This window comes from Hyla sarda, chromosome 4 (assembly GCF_029499605.1).
Source record: "Hyla sarda isolate aHylSar1 chromosome 4, aHylSar1.hap1, whole genome shotgun sequence".
NCBI classification, from domain to species: domain Eukaryota; kingdom Metazoa; phylum Chordata; class Amphibia; order Anura; family Hylidae; genus Hyla; species Hyla sarda.
Window position 1 is genome coordinate 352654255 of NC_079192.1, and position 20326 is coordinate 352674580.

Consider the following 20326-nt stretch of genomic DNA (forward strand, 5'->3'; position numbering starts at 1 on the left):
CTCCTGAGCCTTGTTGTGCGCCCGCAGAGTATTTTACGGCCACATATGGTGTATTTCCGTACTCAGGAGAAATTGCGTTACAAATGTTGGGGTCTTTTTTTCCTTTTACCTCTTGTGAAAATAATAAGTATGGGGCAACACCAGCATGTTAATGTAATTTTTTTACACTAACAGGGTTGTGTAGACCCCAACTTTTCCTTTTCGTAGGAGGTAAAAGGAGAAAAGCCCCCCAAAATTTGTAGTGCAATTTCTCCCAATTATGAAAATACCCCATTTGTGGCCCTTAACTGTTTCCTTGAAATACGACAGGGCTCCGAAGAGAGAGAGCGCCATGCGCATTTGAGGACTAAATTAGGGATTGCATAGGGATGGACATAGGGGTATTCTACGCCAGTGATTCCCAAACAGGGTGCCTCCAGCTGTTGCTAAACTCCCAGCATGCCTGGACAGTCAGTGGCTGTCTGGAAATGCTTGGAGTTGTTGTTTCGCAACAGCTGGAGGCTCCATTTTGGAAACACTGCCGTACGATACGTTTTCATTTTAATTGGGGGGGGGGGGGGCAGTGTAAGGGGGTGTATATGTAGTGTTTTACCTTTTACTATGTGGTAGTGTAGTGTAGTGTTTTTAGGGTACATTCATACTGGCGGTGGTTTACGGTGAGTTTCCCGCTAGGAGTTCACGCTGTGGTGGAAAATTTGCCGCAGCTCAAACTTGAAGCAGGAAATTATCTCAGTATTTTCCAACCAGTGTGCCTAAAGCTGTTGCAAAACTACAACTCCCAGCATGTACTGATCGCCGAAGGACATGCTGGGAGATGTAGTTATGCAACAGCTGGAGGTACGCAACTACAACTCCCAGCATGCTGAGACAGCTGTTTGGGCATGCTGGGAGTTGTAGTTTTGCAACATCTGGAGGGCTACAGTTTAGAGACCACTATATAGTGGTCTCAAACTGTAGCCCTCCAGATGTTGCTAAGCAACTCACCAGCTTCCATAGGATCCAGGGAGCCGCATCGCCGTCCTCTTCTTCCGCCGATCGCCGCCTGCTGCCGCCAACGATGGGTAAGTGGATATTCGGCGCCGGTCCCCTTCAGTTTTCCTGTTCTACCTGGCCTATTGTGGGTGGGCAGAACAGGGAAACCTAAAGTGAACCCACCCCCCGCCCCCGCCCTGCTATTGGTCGTCGCTTCATGACTACCAATAGCAGGGATAGGAGGGGTGGCACCCCTGCCAACTCACTCCTATCCCTTCAGGGGGATCGTAGGTGTCTTGGACAACCCTGATACTCCTTATTTTCCGGGTCACTGTAGACCCGTATGACCCGGAATAGCCGCAAATGCCGGTGTGAATTCATGGTTCATGATTGCCGACATGGGTGGGGGCGGGGGTGGGTTGTCTCAGGACCCTCCTGGGCATTGGCACGGAATGCCTGCTGAATTATATCAGCAGTCATCCCGGTCTGATCACTGCCCGGCGAACGGCAGTGAGCGGAAATGCGGAGGGCGAAAAGGTTCGCCCTCCGTCCTTAAGTACCAGGATGCGAGGGCATATCCATACGCCCTCCGTCCCCAACAGGTTAAAGGTAAGGAGGAAAAAATGAAAGTGGAAAAACGCTGAGGGGGTCAAAAACACTTCTGGCTTTGGTTCAAAAACTGCAGTGACAGTTCTCCAAAAACTCCAGAAAAAAAAACTGTGTGGAATCCTAGCCTAAAGAGGATTTTTAGAGATGGTGACTTTGTATTTGTCTTTGTATTTTTCATATTAACCCCTTAAGAAATGGGTGAATTTTAATTTCCGCATTTTAGTTTTTAAGTCTCGTATTAAGTCATAATGCTTATCTTTTTATCTACACCCCCATATGAGGGCTTTTGCAGGGACAATTGTAGTTTGTAATGACTTCCTATATATTTCCATAACATATGCTCTGAAACAAAAAGCTAAATAAAAAAAATATATATTTTTCACTTTTGTCACCTGTAGTCAAACTAACATGTTCTCTTTTAACCTTAGGTTGGCACGATTACAACAATTCCACATTTTACTGACCCCTTTTTCTGACCCTAATGTTTTATTTTCATATACTAAGCTGTATAAGGGCTTATTTTTGTGCTGTAATCTGTTTTTATCAGTACTATTGTGGCATTGACCTGTGTCTTGTGGTATGAGGGAGGGTCTTTTCCTTGTGTGCTGCTGCCCTGGGTGCTGGACAGTGACACCCTGTTCATCATCTATAAATACCTGCACCAAACAAAATGGGTGGATGCAGATCGGTGATGTGCATCCGCACTAAGGGGAAGCAGGATGCATATAGGAAAATTGATTGTTAGGAAAAAAAACCTGTGCCAAACATTAGCAGCTGTTGATCAGTGATTGGTGTCACCAATCAGCTCTCAGTGGGACACAAAGAGGAAAATGTATTAAAATGATGGGGAAAAAATTCCTAGCAGACAATGAGACAATGCCTCTGACACAGTTACTGAACTGGAGTGGGTGCAGAGTAGGATGACAACATTTTTTAACCCCTTAAGGATGCAGGGTTTTTCAGTTTTTGCATTTTCATTTTTTCCTCATCTTCTTCTAAAAATCATAATGCTTTCAATTTTGCTAATTAAATTCCATATGATGGTTGAATTTATCGCGTTGTCCTGATCAGCGCGACTGAGCTGCCAGAAAGCATTTGCTTTCACTTTCAGGCACGTTTACTTTTACTTTCACTTTGATCGCCGCGTCTGAAGGGTTAATAACGCGCGGCACAACGATCTGAGCCATGCACTGTTAGCCCAGGGTCCCGGCTATGAATAGCAGCCGGGACCGACCCGGGATGTGATCACGGTGTGCCCCCGTTTTAAACACCGGGAACGGGCGTAGGACGTACAGGTACACCCTACATCCTAAAGAGGTTAATAGTATGGGAGGATTACTATGCCAAGACTGGTTATCACCGTAGGGTTATTCAGTTTGGAGAAAAGACGTCTTAGGGACAATTTGATTACAGTGTACAAATATATAAATGGACAGTAGGAAAACCTTTTTAATGGTTTTTGACAAGGGGGCATCCTCTACATTTAGTGAAAAGATGGTTTCACCATCATCAGAGATGGGGATTCTTTACTATAAGAGCAAGTGGGACATTTATCATTGAGTGCTTTTTCATGTCCTGGCGGCTAATGATGGTCGGGACCAAAGTTGATCGCCGCATCTAAAATGAAAGTGAAAGCTTCCCGGCAGCTCAGTCGGGCTGATCAGGACTATCGCGATAAAATCAGCTAGCACACAAGCGGAGGTCCCCTTACCTTGCTCCGATGTGTTCAATCTGCGTTTGATTGCTCCAAGCCTGAGATACAGGCTTGAGCAATCGATCGCCTATAACACTAATCCATGCAAAGCTATGGCTTTGCAGGGATCAGTGTAAAAGATCAGCGTGTGCAATGTTATAGCCCCCTATGGGAGCTACCACACTGCAAAAAAAAAAAGTGTAAATAAAATTTGTGGTCGTTGCTACATGACTGAAATGCGTAAAACCCTAATACTAACCTAACAACCAACTGTAACCAATAATCTATCAACCTCAACTAAGCAGTTTGGAGTGTGCCATAACTGCGGCGTAAAGAATATGCCTGGAAAAGAGGGCATACCCTGTGGTAAGTGTGATGGAATGAAAAGAAGGGGGGGCGGGTGGGAGCGAAGAACCCACGGCGTCATTGAAGGGGGGAGAGCCGTGAGTTTTATAGTCATCCCGCTCCTCCCACAATTACAGGCCAGCTGTGCAGGCCTTTCCATTTGTGGTCGTTGCTACATGACTGAAATGCGTAAAACCCTAATACTAACCTAACAACCAACTGTAACCAATAATCTATCAACCTCAACTAAGCAGTTTGGAGTGTGCCATAACTGCGGCGTAAAGAATATGCCTGGAAAAGAGGGCAAAACCCGGATTTAAACAAACATTTGTTTATTGCGGATTACAACACAAGAGACTGGAATGCGCTAACCATTTCTTTGCGAGGGTTAGGGAAATACTGCATGTAGCATCCGCATTTCCAACATCCTAATTTCATGATTACGTGGGTTGGGACCCCGTGCTTAGAATTGGCTGTAGCGGCGCCAATACGGAAGGAGTGACCGGATAATGAAGTCGGGACTCCTCCCAGCGACCCGACCGAAATGCGTAAATGTTTGATGAATTGAGAAGTAGTTAGCGGGTTGGACCTGAAATGGAGTAAAAGGTCGTCAGCTGATAGGTTAACACAGGCATTCAACAATTCACGGAGGACTGTGGCAGGACACCCTTTGTGCACGGTGGGGAAAACCGAACAACCACAGTTTGACCCGGTGACGAGGTCTTGGTCTGACTGGGGGACAGCTGGAAATGATCAGAGACATGTGACAGCTGACTGACCTTAGGATAGGGCGCGTTAATGGTCCGAGTAGTACACTCACCCGGTCTGAGAAACCCATAACAGGCAAGGTACATGGCCGCTTTTAATGTGAGGCTATCACGGATACCCAATGGTGTGGAGTCTAACAAGTCGGACAACTGCCTGAACATGTTGCCTGTGATTGGTTGTCTGACTGGGCTGCGAGGGACTTCCTTCTCAAGGATGCCCTTCAGAGCGGATTTCACCAAGCGAGAAGAGAGTATAGAGTAACTACGGGTATTGGTCAAGGATAAATGGTGTTGGATACCGGCTAGATAACTCTTAATAGTATTGTGGGATAAATGCAGTGTGGAATGGCAAAACCCGACATATGCTAATAGGAAGGGAACTGAAATCTTGTCGCCCTCGGCGTGCTTGGATCTGGATTTGGAAAACGAGTTCCACGCCGTACCATAAATTTTTGCGTATTTGCGGACAAGGCATCTGCTGCAATATTCTGGACTCCTTCAACGTGAGCACATGTGAAAGTAAATGTATGTAGTAGGGACAGCCAAACTAACCGTCTAGCCAAGCTCATTTATCTATAACATAGCTGACCGTCTAACACCAGGACAGAGAGAGAGTATCCGAAGACGTGACGGATGAGAATTGTATACGTGACTGGACCTAGACAAGTATGTGCCCGGTGACAAGAGCGAAACGTTATACAAGTACCTTAACAACCTAGAACACCCTGAAGAGCATCTTTAGGAACGAGACTACACAGAGAAAGGAGCGCATCGACAACGCAAGCAATCACAACCTGAAAGCGTATCAGGTTCATGAGGTGATTACTTGGACAATAATAATCAACTCTTTAAACCAGGACAGAGGGAAAGTATCCGAAGACGTGTTGGACGAGAATCGTATGCGTAACCGGGCCTAGACGAGTATGCGCCCGGTGACAAGTGCGAAACGTTATACGAGTATCATATCAACCTAGAACACCATGAAGCACATTTTTGGGACATGACTACACATAGAAAGGAGCGCATCGACAACGCAAGCAATCACAACCTGAAAGCGTGTCAAGTTCATGAGGTGATTACTTGGAGAACAATGTACGACACTTTAAACCAGAACAGAGGGAAAGTATGCGAAGACGTGTCGGACGAGAATCGTATGCGTAACCGGGTCTAAACGAGTATGCGCCCGGTGACAAATGCGAAACGTTAAACGAGTACCATATCAACCTAGAACACCATGAAGTACATTTTTGGGACATGACTACACAGAGAAAGGAGCGCGTCGACAACGCAAGCAATCACGACCTGAAAGCGTGTCAGGTTCATGAGGTGATTACTTGGGCAACAATAAGAAACTCTTTAAACCAGGAGAGAGGGAAAGTATGCGAAGACGTGTCGGACGAGAATTATATGCGTAACTGAGTCTAGATAAGTGTGTGCCCAGTGGTAAGTGCGAAAGTTCATACGAGTACCATTACAACCCAAAACATCGTGAATTCCGTTTTTGAGAACGTGACTATATCGTAAAAGAGGTGCACCGACGACACAAGTAAACACAACCTGAAGACGTGTCAGGTTCATGAGGTGATTACTTGGATAATAAAACAAATCTTATCACCTATGTGTGGCGTTATTGCTGTTCTGAAGGCGTGTCAGTAACAACCGTGCAACGTACTCCCTGCAGGCGTGGGAGGCATGATGGGTATACATCACCTATGTGTGGCGTGTCAGTCATAACAATTATGCGACGTACCCTTTCTGTAACATGACAGGCTTAACAGGTAAATACCACCTATGCGTAGTGTCAGTGTCGTTCAGAAGGCATGTCAGTACCAACGATAATGAGACATACCCCGTCTGCAACGGTTTACTGGGTCAGCCCCGCCTGTGCGTCGTGTAATAGTCGTTCTGAATATGTGTCAGCAGCGACAACTGCTATGTATCACCCTGCCTATATAAAGATGCGTGCAGAACGACTACGTGTGAAACTGTCGTGAACCGCTAAGCATGGCTATACCACCAACTTGATGAACCTATACTCGGGCCAACCATATACGCGTATAGACCACCAGTGAATGTCTGAAGCTAACCACGACCTGATGGCAGAGAATATGCCGGCAAGTAGTAACTATTATAACCACATACCTGCGTACAGGGCCACACCCCATGTGCTGTATGAGCATGTGCGCTGCACAAAACTGCGGGTGTACGAACTTCACAAATAGCGCAAGTGCATGTACAGAACACATGCCACGAGTGCACACGCAGCCTGATTCCCGCGTGCACCCGAGTAATATAACCCTACAAACACGTGTGATACAGGTCCTGCGAGCGGGTGTGCAGCACGAACCTTATGAGTGCATGCTCAGTAGTAATCCTATGAGCGTGGGCCATGTAATACTATAAACGTGCGTACAGTGTGACTCGTATGAGCGTGTACAAGGTATGAATCCTATGAGTGTGTACAACATGACTCCTACAAGAGTGTGTGTAGTATGAACCCTGCAGGCGAGTACAAGCGTGTATACCACGTAAACCTACGAGCAAGTGTACAGAATGGATGCTACATTGGTAAGCACCGCATGAACTTGATGAATTATGCAAGCGAGTGTACCGTATAAAAGCTACCGCGAATGTACTGCATAATCCTAACGCGTGTAAAGTAAGAATCCAACAAGCGTGTGTACAGTGTGTACTGTGTACAGCATGAATCTTATAAGTGTGTACGCAGCATAATGCTACAAGTATGTACAAGCGTGTGTATAGAGTAAATGCTACAAGCATGCACCCCCCAACTATGCGCAAGTGTGAGTGCAGTATGAATGCTACAAGCAAGCGTACAGCATGAACCCTAAGGGTGAATGTACAATATAATCCTACAAGCGAGTGTACAGTATGAAACCTGTAGGCAAGTAAACGGTATAAACACTACAAGTGTGTACTGTATGAATCTTACAAGCGTGTGTGCAGTATAAACCTTACAAAGGGGGTGTACAGTATGACCCTAAAAGCGTGTGTACGGTATAAAACTACAAGTGCGTAGAGAACGAATGAACCCTAAAAGCGTGTGTGGCGTATAAATGTAACCGGCATGAATCCTACCAACGTGCATGGGTACCAGGATGTGTACAGCATGAACCCTACGGCATGATTCCTATAAGTGAGAATCGTAGCTTCACAACAGCTGGAGGCACACCGCCCGGAAACACAGAAATATAAAATAAATGAAAAGAAAACTGTGAGGAAGTTAGTTAAGAGACAAAGATTGGAAGTGAGCGCAGCTGTTGGTGTAGCGTGCCTTAGACTGACCAGATTGGCAGCTTTGGGGGTGAAGCATAAGCCCACAGGGTGGGGCGGAGCGGTGAGACCGATTGAGTGTAAAGGTGTGCGAGTCTTAGTATACGGGAGACACATATAGATCCTCCCCGCAGCACAGAACTACAAAATGTGATAATGATATATATGTGCAGGAGGCTGTTCACATAGAGCGGTAATGTTATACATGTGCAGGAGACTGTTCACATAGTGCAGTAATGTTATATATGTGCAGGAGACTGATCACATAGTGCAGTAATGATATACATGTGCAGGAGACTGTTCACATAGTGCGGTAATGATATATATGTGCAGGAGACTGATCATATAGTGCAGTAATGTTATACATGTGCAGGAGACTGTTCACATAGTGCGGTAATGATAAACATGTGCAAGAAGCCTAACACATAGTGCGGTAATCATATACATGTGCAAGAAGCCTAACACATAGTGCGGTAATGATATACATGTGCAGGAGACTGTTCACACAATGCAGCAATCAAATACATGTGCAAGAGGCCTAACACATAGTGCGGTAATGATATGCATGTGCAGGAGACTGTTCACACAATGCAGTAATCATAGTGCAGTAATGATATACATGTGCAGGAGACTGTTCACACAATGCAGCAATCAAATACATATACAAGAAGCCTATCACATAGTGAGGTAATGATATACATGTGCAGGAGACTGTTCACACAATGCAGCAATCAAATACATGTGCAAGAGGCCTAACACATAATGCGGTAATGATAAGCATGTGCAGGAGACTGTTCACACAATGCAGTAATGATATACATGCGCAGCAAGCCGTTCACATGGCGCGGCAATGATATGCACGTGCAGGAGGCTGTTCACATAACAAAGTAATCGTATGCATGTGCAGCAAGCCGTTCACATAGTGCGGTAATGATATGCACGTGCAGGAGGCTGTTCACATAACAAAGTAATCGTATGCATGTGCAGCAAGCCGTTCACATAGTGCGGTAATGATATGCATGTGCAGGAGGCTGTTCACATAACAAAGTAATCGTATGCATGCGCAGCAAGCCGTTCACATAGTGCGGTAATGATATGCACGTGCAGGAGGCTGTTCACATAACAAAGTAATCGTATACATGCGCAGCAAGCCGTTCACATAGTGCGGTAATGATATGCACGTGCAGGAGGCTGTTCACATAGTGCGGTAATGATATGCACGTGCAGGAGGCTGTTCACATAACAAAGTAATCGTATACATGTGCAGCAAGCCGTTCAAATAGTGCAGTAATGATATGCACGAGCAGGAGGCTGAACACATAATAAAGTAATCATCACATAATAAAGCAAGCCATAAGAAAACACATACATGCGCAGCAAGCCGTTCACCTAGTGCGGTAATGATATGCTCGTGCAGGAGGCTGTTCGCCTCCTGCACGATTAAACTGGCAGAGTCACTGGTAGAGAAGGATCTGGGTGTACTTGTAGATCACAGACTACAGAATAGCATGCAATGTCAGGCTGCTGCTTCCAAAGCCGGCAGGATATTGTCATGTATCAAAAGAGGCATGGACTCAAGGGACAGGGACATAATACTCCCCCTTTATAAAGCATTGGTACGGCCTCACCTGGAATATGCTGTTCAGTTTTGGTCACCTGTCCATAAAAGGGACACTGCGGAGTTGGAAAGGGTGCAGAGACGCGCGACTAAACTAATATGGGGCATGGAACATCTTAGCTATGAGGAGCGATTAAAGGAGTTACAATTGTTTAGTCTTGAGAAGAGACGTTTAAGGGGGGATATGATAAACGTATATAAGTATTTAAATGGCCCATACAAAAAATATGGAGAAAAACTGTTCCAGGTTAAACCCCCCCAAAGGACGAGGGGGCACTCCCTCCGTCTGGAGAAAAAAAAGTTTAGTCTCAAGGGGCGACACGCCTTCTTTACCGTGAGGACTGTGAATTTATGGAACGGTCTACCTCAGGAACTGGTCACAGCAGGAACAATTAACAGCTTTAAAACAGGATTAGATACATTCCTGGAACAAAATAAGATTAATGCTTATGAAGAAATATAAAATCTCATCCCTTCCCCAATATCGCGCCACACCCCTACCCCTTAATTCCCTGGTTGAACTTGATGGACATATGTCTTTTTTCGACCGTACTAGCTATGTAACTATATACATGCGCAGCAAGCCGTAAGTAATCATATACAGCTGAAAACCGTAAAATGCTACCGGCGAATGCCGAATGCCGATATGTAATACGATAACCTGGGGCCGGGCTGACCAAGGGTTTCCCTGAACTCCGGCTCACCTCCGGAGTCCGGGAACCGCCAGCGTTACCCCCGGTCAGCCACGGCCACTTACCCCCACCATGCCGGCTGAAGCGAGGTTCCTGTCAGCTGACTCGTGCAGTCAGCTGACCGGTGGGAACGTGACTCCACTTCCTGCCGACATCACGTGACAACCCTCAAGCGAAGAACCCACGGCGTCATTGAAGGGGGGAGAGCCGTGAGTTTTATAGTCATCCCGCTCCTCCCACAATTACAGGCCAGCTGCGCAGGCCTTTCCATTTAACAAACATATGTGGTGTCGCCGTGTGCGGAAATGTCTGAAATCTAAAAATATATTGTTAATTAAACCGCACGGTCAATGGTGTACGCACAAAAAAAAAAATTCCTCATACCGGACCATACGCAGTAAAAATAAAAAAAGTTACAGGGGTCAGAAGAGGAGAATTTTTAACATAAATTTTCCTGCATGTAGTTATGAATTTTTTCAGAAGTACGACAAAATCAAACCTATATAAGTAGGGTATCATTTTAACCATATGGACCTACAGAATAAAGATAAGGTGTGATTTTTACCACATAGAAACGGAAGCCCCCAAAAGTTACAAAATGGCATTTTTTCTTCAATTTTGTCGCACAATTTTTTTTCTGTTTTTCCTTTCCCCGTGGATTTTTTGGTAAAATGACTAATGTCACTGCAAAGTAGAGTTGGTGGCGCAAAAAATAAGCCATCATATGGAATTTTATATGCAAAATTGAAAGGGTTATGATTTTTAGAAGGTGATGAGGAAAAAATGAAAATGCAAAAACTGAAAAACCCTGCATCCTTAAGGGGTTAAATGATTTCTACCTCACACAGACATTGATAAATCTCCCCCAATGAGACTATGGAACTCTCCGCCACCGTGATGTCATGTCTGACACAGTAAACGAGTCAAAGGGGTCCTGGATGTTTTTCAGGAAAAATAAACATTAAAAGTTAGGGATACTTTATGTGGAGAGAACGTTGATTCAGGAACAAATTCTGATATATGAATCAAAATGGTAGGGTTTTAGGTTGAACTTGATGGACTCTTGTGTTTTTTTTCAACCTTACAAACTATGTAAATTTGTAAGATATATAAGCCCAACAATATTTGGCTTTTACATCTTGTGTTGCATATGAAGCATAGGGATGTAATGTACAATACCTCAATTAATTTTATGGCTATGAAAAGGTCTCGCTTTGAAGTAATCCTAAAGTTTCTGCATTTACCCATGTTCACACAGCCGTAAATATGCAGAATGTCTGCAGGAAAATACGGATAGACATTCTGCACATTTACTTGATTTGGCGGCACTAGGGCCGCTCAGAAATGCACCATTCAACAGGTTCAATGTTTCTGTGAACGCCAGAATCAAGGTATCGAAGGCAGAAACATCTGCTGCTGGAATTCCGTTGTGTGCACAGTGTAGCACACTCGAAAATTGCGCCGTGTACAATATGCCACCTTGAGATGACCACATGTTCAAACTAAGGCCAGTCATTGATCATATCTCTACCAATCCAAGAAAAATTACTTTGGCAAACACCTGTGGGGTTAAAATGTTTACTACACCCCTACATAAATTCCTCAGGGAGGATGGGGGGTAGTTTGTGTAATGGGGCCCTTTTGGGCATTTCTTTTAATTTCTCTTAGAATCTCTGCAACCATCAGCCAATTTAGGCCTAAAATGTACATGGCTATTGCCTTGGTCAAGAGAAATTGTGTTACACATTATGTAGGGCGTTTTCTTCTTTTACCACTTGTGAATATGAAAAGTTTATGGGTTTCCCAATGTGTTACTTTTCATTTTAAGGGTCCACTGTTCCAAAAAACCTGGTCAAACACCTGAGGGATGTATATTCTTGTTGTTACATTCCTTGAGGGGTGTAGTTTCTGAAATGGGGTTACTTGGGTAGGAAGGGGTGTTTATTCACTGTCCTGGCACCATGGGGCATTGTAAACATGCCATGGACCCCGACATCCATTCCAGCCAAATCCACTCTTCAAAAGCCAAATAGCGCTTTTTTTCCTTATGAGCCCTGCTGTGTGCCAACACAGCACTTTAAATCCACATATAGGGTATTTTCATACTTGGAAGAAACTGTGTTACAAATTTTGTGGGGACTTTTTCTCCCTTTACCTCTAGTGAAAATAGAAACTTAGGGGCTACAAAAACATGTTAGTGTAAAAATTTTAATTTGTAATTTTCACGGCCCACTGTTTCAGAAATCTTGGAATCGCCTGGAATCACCCCTTGTAACACTCCTTAAGGTCTATAGTTGACACAAGTAGCGCACTAGGGCCACATATTAGATATTTCTAAAAAGTATGGAACTCATTCGGGGGGGGGGGGGGGGGCAGGCGGCAACATACAGGCCCCTTAAATTCTCTTCAAAACAAAATTCAGTTTTAGAATTTTTCGCCAAGATGTAAATTGCTGCTAAACCTATAACCCCCACTAGTGTCTTAAAAAAAATAAAAGCATGTTTAACAAATCATGCCAACATGACATTATCATATTTTAACCCCTTAAGGACCCAGCCATTTTTTGCACATCTGACCACTGTCACTTTAAGCATTAATAACTCTGGGATGCTTTTACTTTTCATTCTGATTCAGAGAATGTTTTTTCGTGACATATTCTACTTCATGTTAGTGGTAAATTTTTGTCGATACTTGCATCATTCCTTGGTGAAAAATTCAAAAATTTTGCATTTTTCTAACTTTAAAGCTCTCTGCTTGTAAGGAAAACAGACATTCCATATAAATTATATATTGATTCACAAATACAATATGTCTACTTCATATTTTCATGATGAAGTTGACATGTTTTTACTTTTGGAAGACATCAGAGGGCTTCAAAGTTCATCAGCAATTTTCCAATTTTTTTATTTTTTTTTCAAAATCGGAATTTTTCAGGGACCAGTTCAGTTTTGAAGTGGATTTGAAGGGCCTTCATATTAGAAATACCCCACAAATGACCCCATTATAAAAACTGCACCCCTCAAAGTATTCAAAAAGACATTCAGTAAGTGTGTTAACCCTTTAGGTGTTAAATTTCTAACCCAATTTCTCTCGAGTAATGGCCCATACAAAAAATATGGAGAAAAACTGTTCCAGGTTAAACCCCCCCAAAGGACGAGGGGGCACTCCCTCCGTCTGGAGAAGAAAAAGTTTAGTCTCAAGGGGCGACACGCCTTCTTTACTATGAGAACTGTGAACTTATGGAACAGTCTAACTCAGGAACTGGTCAGAGCAGGAAAAATTAACAGCTTTAAAACAGGATTAGATACATTCCTGGAACAAAATAACATTAATGCTTATGAAGAAATATAAAATCCCATCCCTTCCCCAATATTGCGCCACACCCCTACCCTTCAATTCCCTGGTTGAACTTGATGGACATATGTCTTTTTTCGACCGTACTAGCTATGTAACTATATACATGCGCAGCAAGCCGTAAGTAATCATATACAGCTGAAAACCGTAAAATGCTACCGGCGAATGCCGAATGCCGATATGTAATACGATAACCTGGGGCCGGGCTGACCAAGGGTTTCCCTGAACTCCGGCTCACCTCCGGAGTCCGGGAACCGCCAGCGTTACCCCCGGTCAGCCACAGCCACTTACCCCCACCATGCCGGCTGAAGCGAGGTTCCTTTAAAACAGGATTAGATACATTCCTGGAACAAAATAACATTAATGCTTATGAAGAAATATAAAATCCCATCCCTTCCCCAATATTGCGCCACACCCCTACCCTTCAATTCCCTGGTTGAACTTGATGGACATATGTCTTTTTTCGACCGTACTAACTATGTAACTATGTAACTATGAGTAAGGAAATACCTCATATGTGTATGTCAAGTGTTCGGTGGGCGCAGTAGAGGGATCAGAAGGGAAGAAGCAACAATGGGAGTTTGGAGAGTGAATTTTGCTGAAATTGTTTTTGGGGGGCATGTCACATTTATGAAGCCCCTATGGTGCCATAACAGCAGAAAACCCCTACATGGCATACCATTTTGGAAACTACACCCCTGAAGGCAAGTAACAAGGGGTCCAGTAAGCCTTAACACCCCACAGGTGTTTGACGACTTTTTGTTAAAGTCGGATGTGAAAATGAAAAAAAAAAAATTTCCACTAAATTTACAATTTTTACAAAGGGTAATGGGAGAAAATGCCCCCCAAAATTTGTAACCCCATCTCTTCTGAGTATGGAAATACCCCATGTTAGGACGTAAAATGCTCTGCGGCCGAACTACAATGCTCAGAAGAGAAGGAGTCACATTTGGCTTTTGGAAAGCAAATTTGCTGAAATGGTTTTTGGGGGGCATGTCGCATTTAGGAAGCCCTGTGGTACCAGAACAGCAAAAAAAAAACAAAAAAACAAAAAAAAAAAACACAAGGCATAACATTTTGAAAACTACACCCATTAAGGCACGTAACAAGGGGTACAGTGAGCCATAACACCGCACAGGTGTTTGACGACTTTGGATGTGTAAATGAAAATTTCTTTTCCTCTAAAATGCATGTTTCTCTCCAAATTTTACATTTTTACAAGGGGTAATAGAAGAAATGGGGTTACAAATTTTGGTGGTCATTTTGAACAGTGGGCTGTGCAAATGAAAAATTAAATTTTTCATTTTCACGGACCAATGTTCCAAAAATCTGTCAGACACCTGGGGGGCGTAAATGCTCACTGCACCCCTTAATATATTAAGTGAGGGGTGTAGTTTCCAAAATGGGGTCACATGTGGGGGGGGGGTCCATTGTTCTGGCACTATGGGGGCTTTGTAAACACATGTGGCCTTCAATTTTGGACAAATTTTCTCTTCAAAATCCAATGGCGCTCCTTCTCTTCTGAGCATTGTAGTGCACCCGCAGAGCATTTTACATCCACATATGGGGTATTTTCTTACTCCGAAGAAATGGAGTTACACTTATTTTTCCTATTTTCCCTTGTGAAAATGAAAAATTTGGGGTAACACCAGCATTTTAGTGAGAATTTTTTATTTTTTTTATTTTCCCATTTAACTTTAATGAAAATTCTTCAAACACCTGTGGGGTGTTAAAGCTCACTATACCCCTTGTTATGTTCCGTGAGGGGTGTAGTTTCCAAAATGGGGTCACATGTGGCTATTTATTTTTTTGCGTTTATGCAAGAACCGCTGTAAAATCACCAATTTAGGCCTCAAATGGGGTGTGCAAATCACCAATTTAGGCCTCAAATGTACATGGTGCGCTCTCTCACTCCTGAGCCTTGTTGTGCGCCTGCAGAGCATTTTACGCCCACATATGGGGTATTTCTGTACTCAGGAGAAATTGCGTTACAAGTTTTGGGGGTCTTTTCTTGCTTTTACCGCTTGTGAAAATAAAAAGAATGGGGCAACACCATCATGTTAGTGTAAAAAAAATGTACATTTTTACACTAACAGGCTGGTGTAGCCCCATACTTTTCCTTTTCATAGGGAGTAAAAGCCCCCCAAAATTTGTAGTGCAATTTTTCCCGAGTACGGAAATACCCCATATGTGGCCCTAAACTGCTTCCTTGAAATACAACAGGGCTCCGAAGTGAGAGCGCGCCATGCGCATTTGAGGACTACATTAGGGATTGAATAGGGGTGGACATTGGGAATCACTGGTGTAGAATACCCCTAACAGGGTGCCTCTAGCTGTTGCTAGACTCCCAGCATGCCTGGGAGTTGTTGTTTTTCAACAGCTGGAGGCTCCGTTTTGGAAACACTGCCCTACAATACGTCTTTCATTTTTATTGGGGGGGGGGGGGGTTTATAAGTAGTGTTTTACCCTTTATTATGTGTTAGTGTAGTGTTTTTATGGTACATTTGCACTAGTGGGTTACGGTGAGTTTCCCGCAAGGAGTTTGCGCTGCGGCGAAGAATTTGCTGCAGTCCAAACTTGAAGCAGAAAACGCACTGTAAACTCGCCCGTGTGAGTGTACCCTGTACATTCACATGGGATGGGGGGGGGGGGGGGCGCACAAACCTCCAGCTGTTTCAAAACTACAACTCCCAGCATGTACTGACAGACCGTGCATGCTGGGAGTTGTACTTTTGCAACAGCTGGAGCCACACTGGTTGGAAAACCTTGTTAGGTTCTGTTACCTAACTCATTATTTTCCAACCAGTGTGCCTCCAGCTGTTGCAAAACTTGTAGTTATGCAACAGCTGGAGGTATGCAACTGCAACTCCCAGCATGCTGAGTGATCTCCAAACTGTGGCCCTCCAGATGTTGCAAAACTACAAATCCCAGCATGCCCAGACAGCAAACTGCTATGTGAGCATGCTGGGAGTTGTAGTTTTGCAAGATCTAGAGGGCCACAATTTAGAGACCACTGCACAGTGGTCTCAGACTGTAGCCCTCCAGATGTTGCTAGGAAACTCACCGGCTTTTGTAGGATCCAGGGAGCCGCATCGCCGTCGTCCTCTTCTGTCTATCCCCGCCGCCAATCGCTGCCTGCTGCCGCCGCTGATGGGTAAGTGGACTTAGGCAACGGTCCCTGTCGGTTTCCCCGTTCTGCCCCGCCTATTGTGGGTGGGCAGAACGGGGAAACCGAAAGTTAACCCTCCCGCCCCCGATCTGCTATTGGTTGTCCCTCCTTGATGACCAATAGCAGGAATAGGAGGGGTGGCACCCCTGCCACCTCACTCCTATCCCTTAAGGGGGATCGTGGGTGTCTTGGACAACCGCAATCCCCCTTATATTCCGTGTCACCATAGACCCGTATTCAGCGCAAATCACCGGTGTGAATTCACTGACTAGTTGCAGCAATCTCTGACATGAGGGGGTCTGATGACCCCCCTGGGCATTTGTGCAGGGTGTCTGCTGATAAATATCAGCAGTCACCCCGGTCCGGTCCCTGCTCGACGTGCAGCGGGGACCGAAATTCCCACAGGTGTACAGGTACGCCCTGGGTCCTTAAATACCAAGGAGCAAAGGCGTACCTGTATGCCCTGGGTCACTATGTGGTTAAATGTGAATGAATATCTTATTTATGTTGCTTGACAATCATCCTTACAAGCAGAGTTTCAAATTTTGAAAAATGCTAATTTTTCTCAGAAATTTCGATTTTTACAAAGAAATGCTGCAAGTATTTACTGCACGCCCCCTGAAGAAGCGGCATAACAGCGAAACGATCGTTGGGGTTCAGGTGTAGGTATGGTTTGGCACCCTTTATTGCATAGTTTTGGTTGGCAGCACCCTTGTATCCTACCAGCTATTGTGGCATTTACTCCTGATATTTGCATATTATGATGTATTTGTGTCCTACCATTTCCCTACATCTTTGTATGTTCACCAGTGCCTATTCATTCTTTTTTCCAATTTTAATATTTGAAATTTTTTATTACTAAATTGTATTAATAAAGTTGATTTTGTATATTCTATTACTTTGCTGTGTACTCTGTGGTATGGTTCTCTTTTTGGTGTCATAAGTATTTACTCACATGTACTTTTAACATTAAGTAGACTGTCACAAAAAAAATTTAAAGCGTAGCAGTCAGATCACTCAAAAAAACAAATTTTGTCCACCAGAAGCAAGGGGGCGGGTACTCACTGTGATAACCACTCCCCCTCCTCCCTCTCCCTCACCTCAGTCCAGTCCAGTGCTTCCCAACCAGGGTACCTCCACCTGTTGCAAAACTACAGCACCCAGCATGCCCACACATCATTTGGCGGTGAAGGCATGCTTGGAGTTTGAGTTTTGAAACAGCTGGAGGATATGATTGTAGTACCCCTTTATTACACACACAGGCTTCATATATTCTTACCAATACACATTAGATAGACACACGGATATACACACATACACACATATCCACACACACATACATGCAGGGACACTTACTTTTTCGTCTGCAATGCATGTGTCTGCCTCTCTCATTGATGTCTGCTGTGTGAGATCTGGCAGCAGTCTCCCCTTCTATTCACACGAGTCTGCAGTGTGTACAGCTCCTCCCCCCTCCAAAACGTCCTGGAGTCCAGGAAGAAGCAGTGTAGACAAAAACACTGAATGCATTCCAGAAGGCAGGGAGGGGGGGGGGGGGGGGGGGGCAGTTCTTTGACAGAACATTTTCAGTATTTAATACTGAAAAAGACTAATGAAAGCAAATGCAAAACCTATTGCTTTTGCATGCTTTACAACGTATCAAAAGTTTTAATATCTGACAGAGCCTATTTAAATGCCAGAACCACCAGGAAGAAGCATCTCAAAGTGATTAAAGGGGTATTCCAGGCAAAAACTTTTTTTTATATATCAACTGGCTCCAGAAAGTTGAACAGATTTGTAAATTACTTTGATTAAAAAATCTTAATCCTTGCAATAGTTATTAGCTTCTGAAGTTGAGTTTTTTTTTTCTGTCTAACTGCTTTCTGATGACTCACGTCCCGGGAGCTGTGCAGTTCCTATGGGAATATTCTCCCATCATGCACAGCTCCCGGGACGAGACATCATCATTGATCAGTTAGACAGAAAACTTCAGAAGCTAATAACTGTTGAAAGGATTAAGATTTTTTAATAGAAGTAATTTACAAATCTGTTTAACTTTCCGGAGCCAGTTGATATATAAAAAAGTTTTTGCCTGGAATACCCCTTTAATACATAAAGTGACATGTCAGATTTGAAAAATTGTACTGTGTCCACAAGGCCAAGGCAGGCAGCCTTAAAGTGTACCCGTCATCACAGAGCCATAAAAAAAATAAAAATAAAAATACACACTGCAGCCATACTTGGTAATGACCTCTGATCATTGTCAGCCTTTTTTTTGTGTTTTGGTTTTCCCTGTGGCTCTAAACAGCCTTGATCTCCTGTATATCCATCTGTGCTCCCCTAAACTCTGTGGGCGTTCCCAGGCAGTGATGCTAGGTTGACAGCAGCAGCCAATCAGCTGCAGTCTTCTTCCTACAGCTCTATTCTCCGATTACCTCTGCAGTAGCTAAACAGTGAGGAGTGAGGTATAAAAACTCAATACACACAGCTCAGCCATACACACTTGGCTCTACTACACACTGCTCAGCCATACAAACACTCAGCCATAAAACACTAAGCCATACACACACTCAGCTCTGCTGCACACAAAGCTTAGCCATGCACACACTCAGCTCTGCTTCACACACAGCTCTGCTTCACACACAGCTCAGCCATTCATACTCGGCTCTTCTTCACACTGCTGAGCCATGCACACTCAGCAGTGCTGCACACAACTCAGCCATACACACTTAGCTCTAGTACATATAGCTTAGCCATACACTCGGCACTGCTACACAAACAAACACTGCTGACAGCCTCTGCCTCTCAGTCTGCAATTCCCACTCTGTTAGTAAACGCATGTCCGCTGCTCTTCCTGCTCCTACACTATGCCATGCTCTGCACAGTGATTTACAGGCCAGGAGCATACAGCACAAAGCTAAGCCCAACCCCAATTCCTGTGTTCCGACTGTGCCGGGAGTGTTGCAACAGACTACAGAAATTTACATAGTATGGGGACCCCTAGTAGACAGAACTTTTTCCCATAAAGTTGTTGAATATTTAAGGGGTTAATGTTTCGCCCACCTCCATATCAAGTGTTATTAAACAGTACAAAGAGTACTAGGGTATTCCAGGGTTAAGTTAGATAACAGTCCACAATGCTATTAGGGTTTGATAGCTTATCCTGATGACAAAACATCTGAAATATGAAGGAAGTGATTGTCGTGAAATGGTGGCCATGCATACTTTGTAAGTAAGTCTACCAATCCTGTCAGCATGATGGCAACTTCTCCCCATTTTTTTTTTAATCAACCTCCAGTAAACATGATAGATATACAATCTACACATTGAGGATGTTTGTGTCCTTAACAGACATTCAAGTTCATACTTACGGAAAATGATGCATCTGAGTCAATTTGATATTTAGCTGCAATTCCAAAGCGAGTGTTACTGTTTCCTGCTGTCCAAGCCAAGTTAATGGCAGTTTCCAATTTATCATTTACTTTCTGATATACTGAGCCGCCAAATTCTGTACCATCGTTCCTGTTGGTAAAATTAATTATCAATAATAAATCAATATACATAAGTATAGCTTGGGCAGAAAGGAAATCATATGCACAATTTACATAAACCCCTATATATTATGAGGTCAATGAGATCAATGCAAGATGTAAGTCTCATGCACACAACAGGAGTGTCAAAATATTATTTGTTTAGTTTGCTGGGCCCTATGATTAAAGGGATGAAAAGGCTGATGGGATGAGGTTCAACTGGGGATGGGAAAGTAAATACAAATAGCTGAGCGGTTCCACATAAAATTTACTTTTGTTTGGCTGA

The 20326-nt window shown here is 43.8% G+C and overlaps 1 protein-coding gene across 2 annotated transcripts in view; it reads right to left on the bottom strand.

Annotated features, from left to right (window-relative positions):
- Positions 1-20326, bottom strand: part of VDAC1 (voltage dependent anion channel 1) — a 173780-nt gene that overhangs the window by 21149 nt on the left and 132305 nt on the right. For both annotated transcript variants that reach the window (XM_056516604.1, XM_056516605.1), the window contains exon 7: positions 19882-20032. In XM_056516604.1, coding sequence (XP_056372579.1) covers positions 19882-20032 — 151 coding nt within the window. The remainder of the gene's footprint in view (positions 1-19881; positions 20033-20326) is intronic.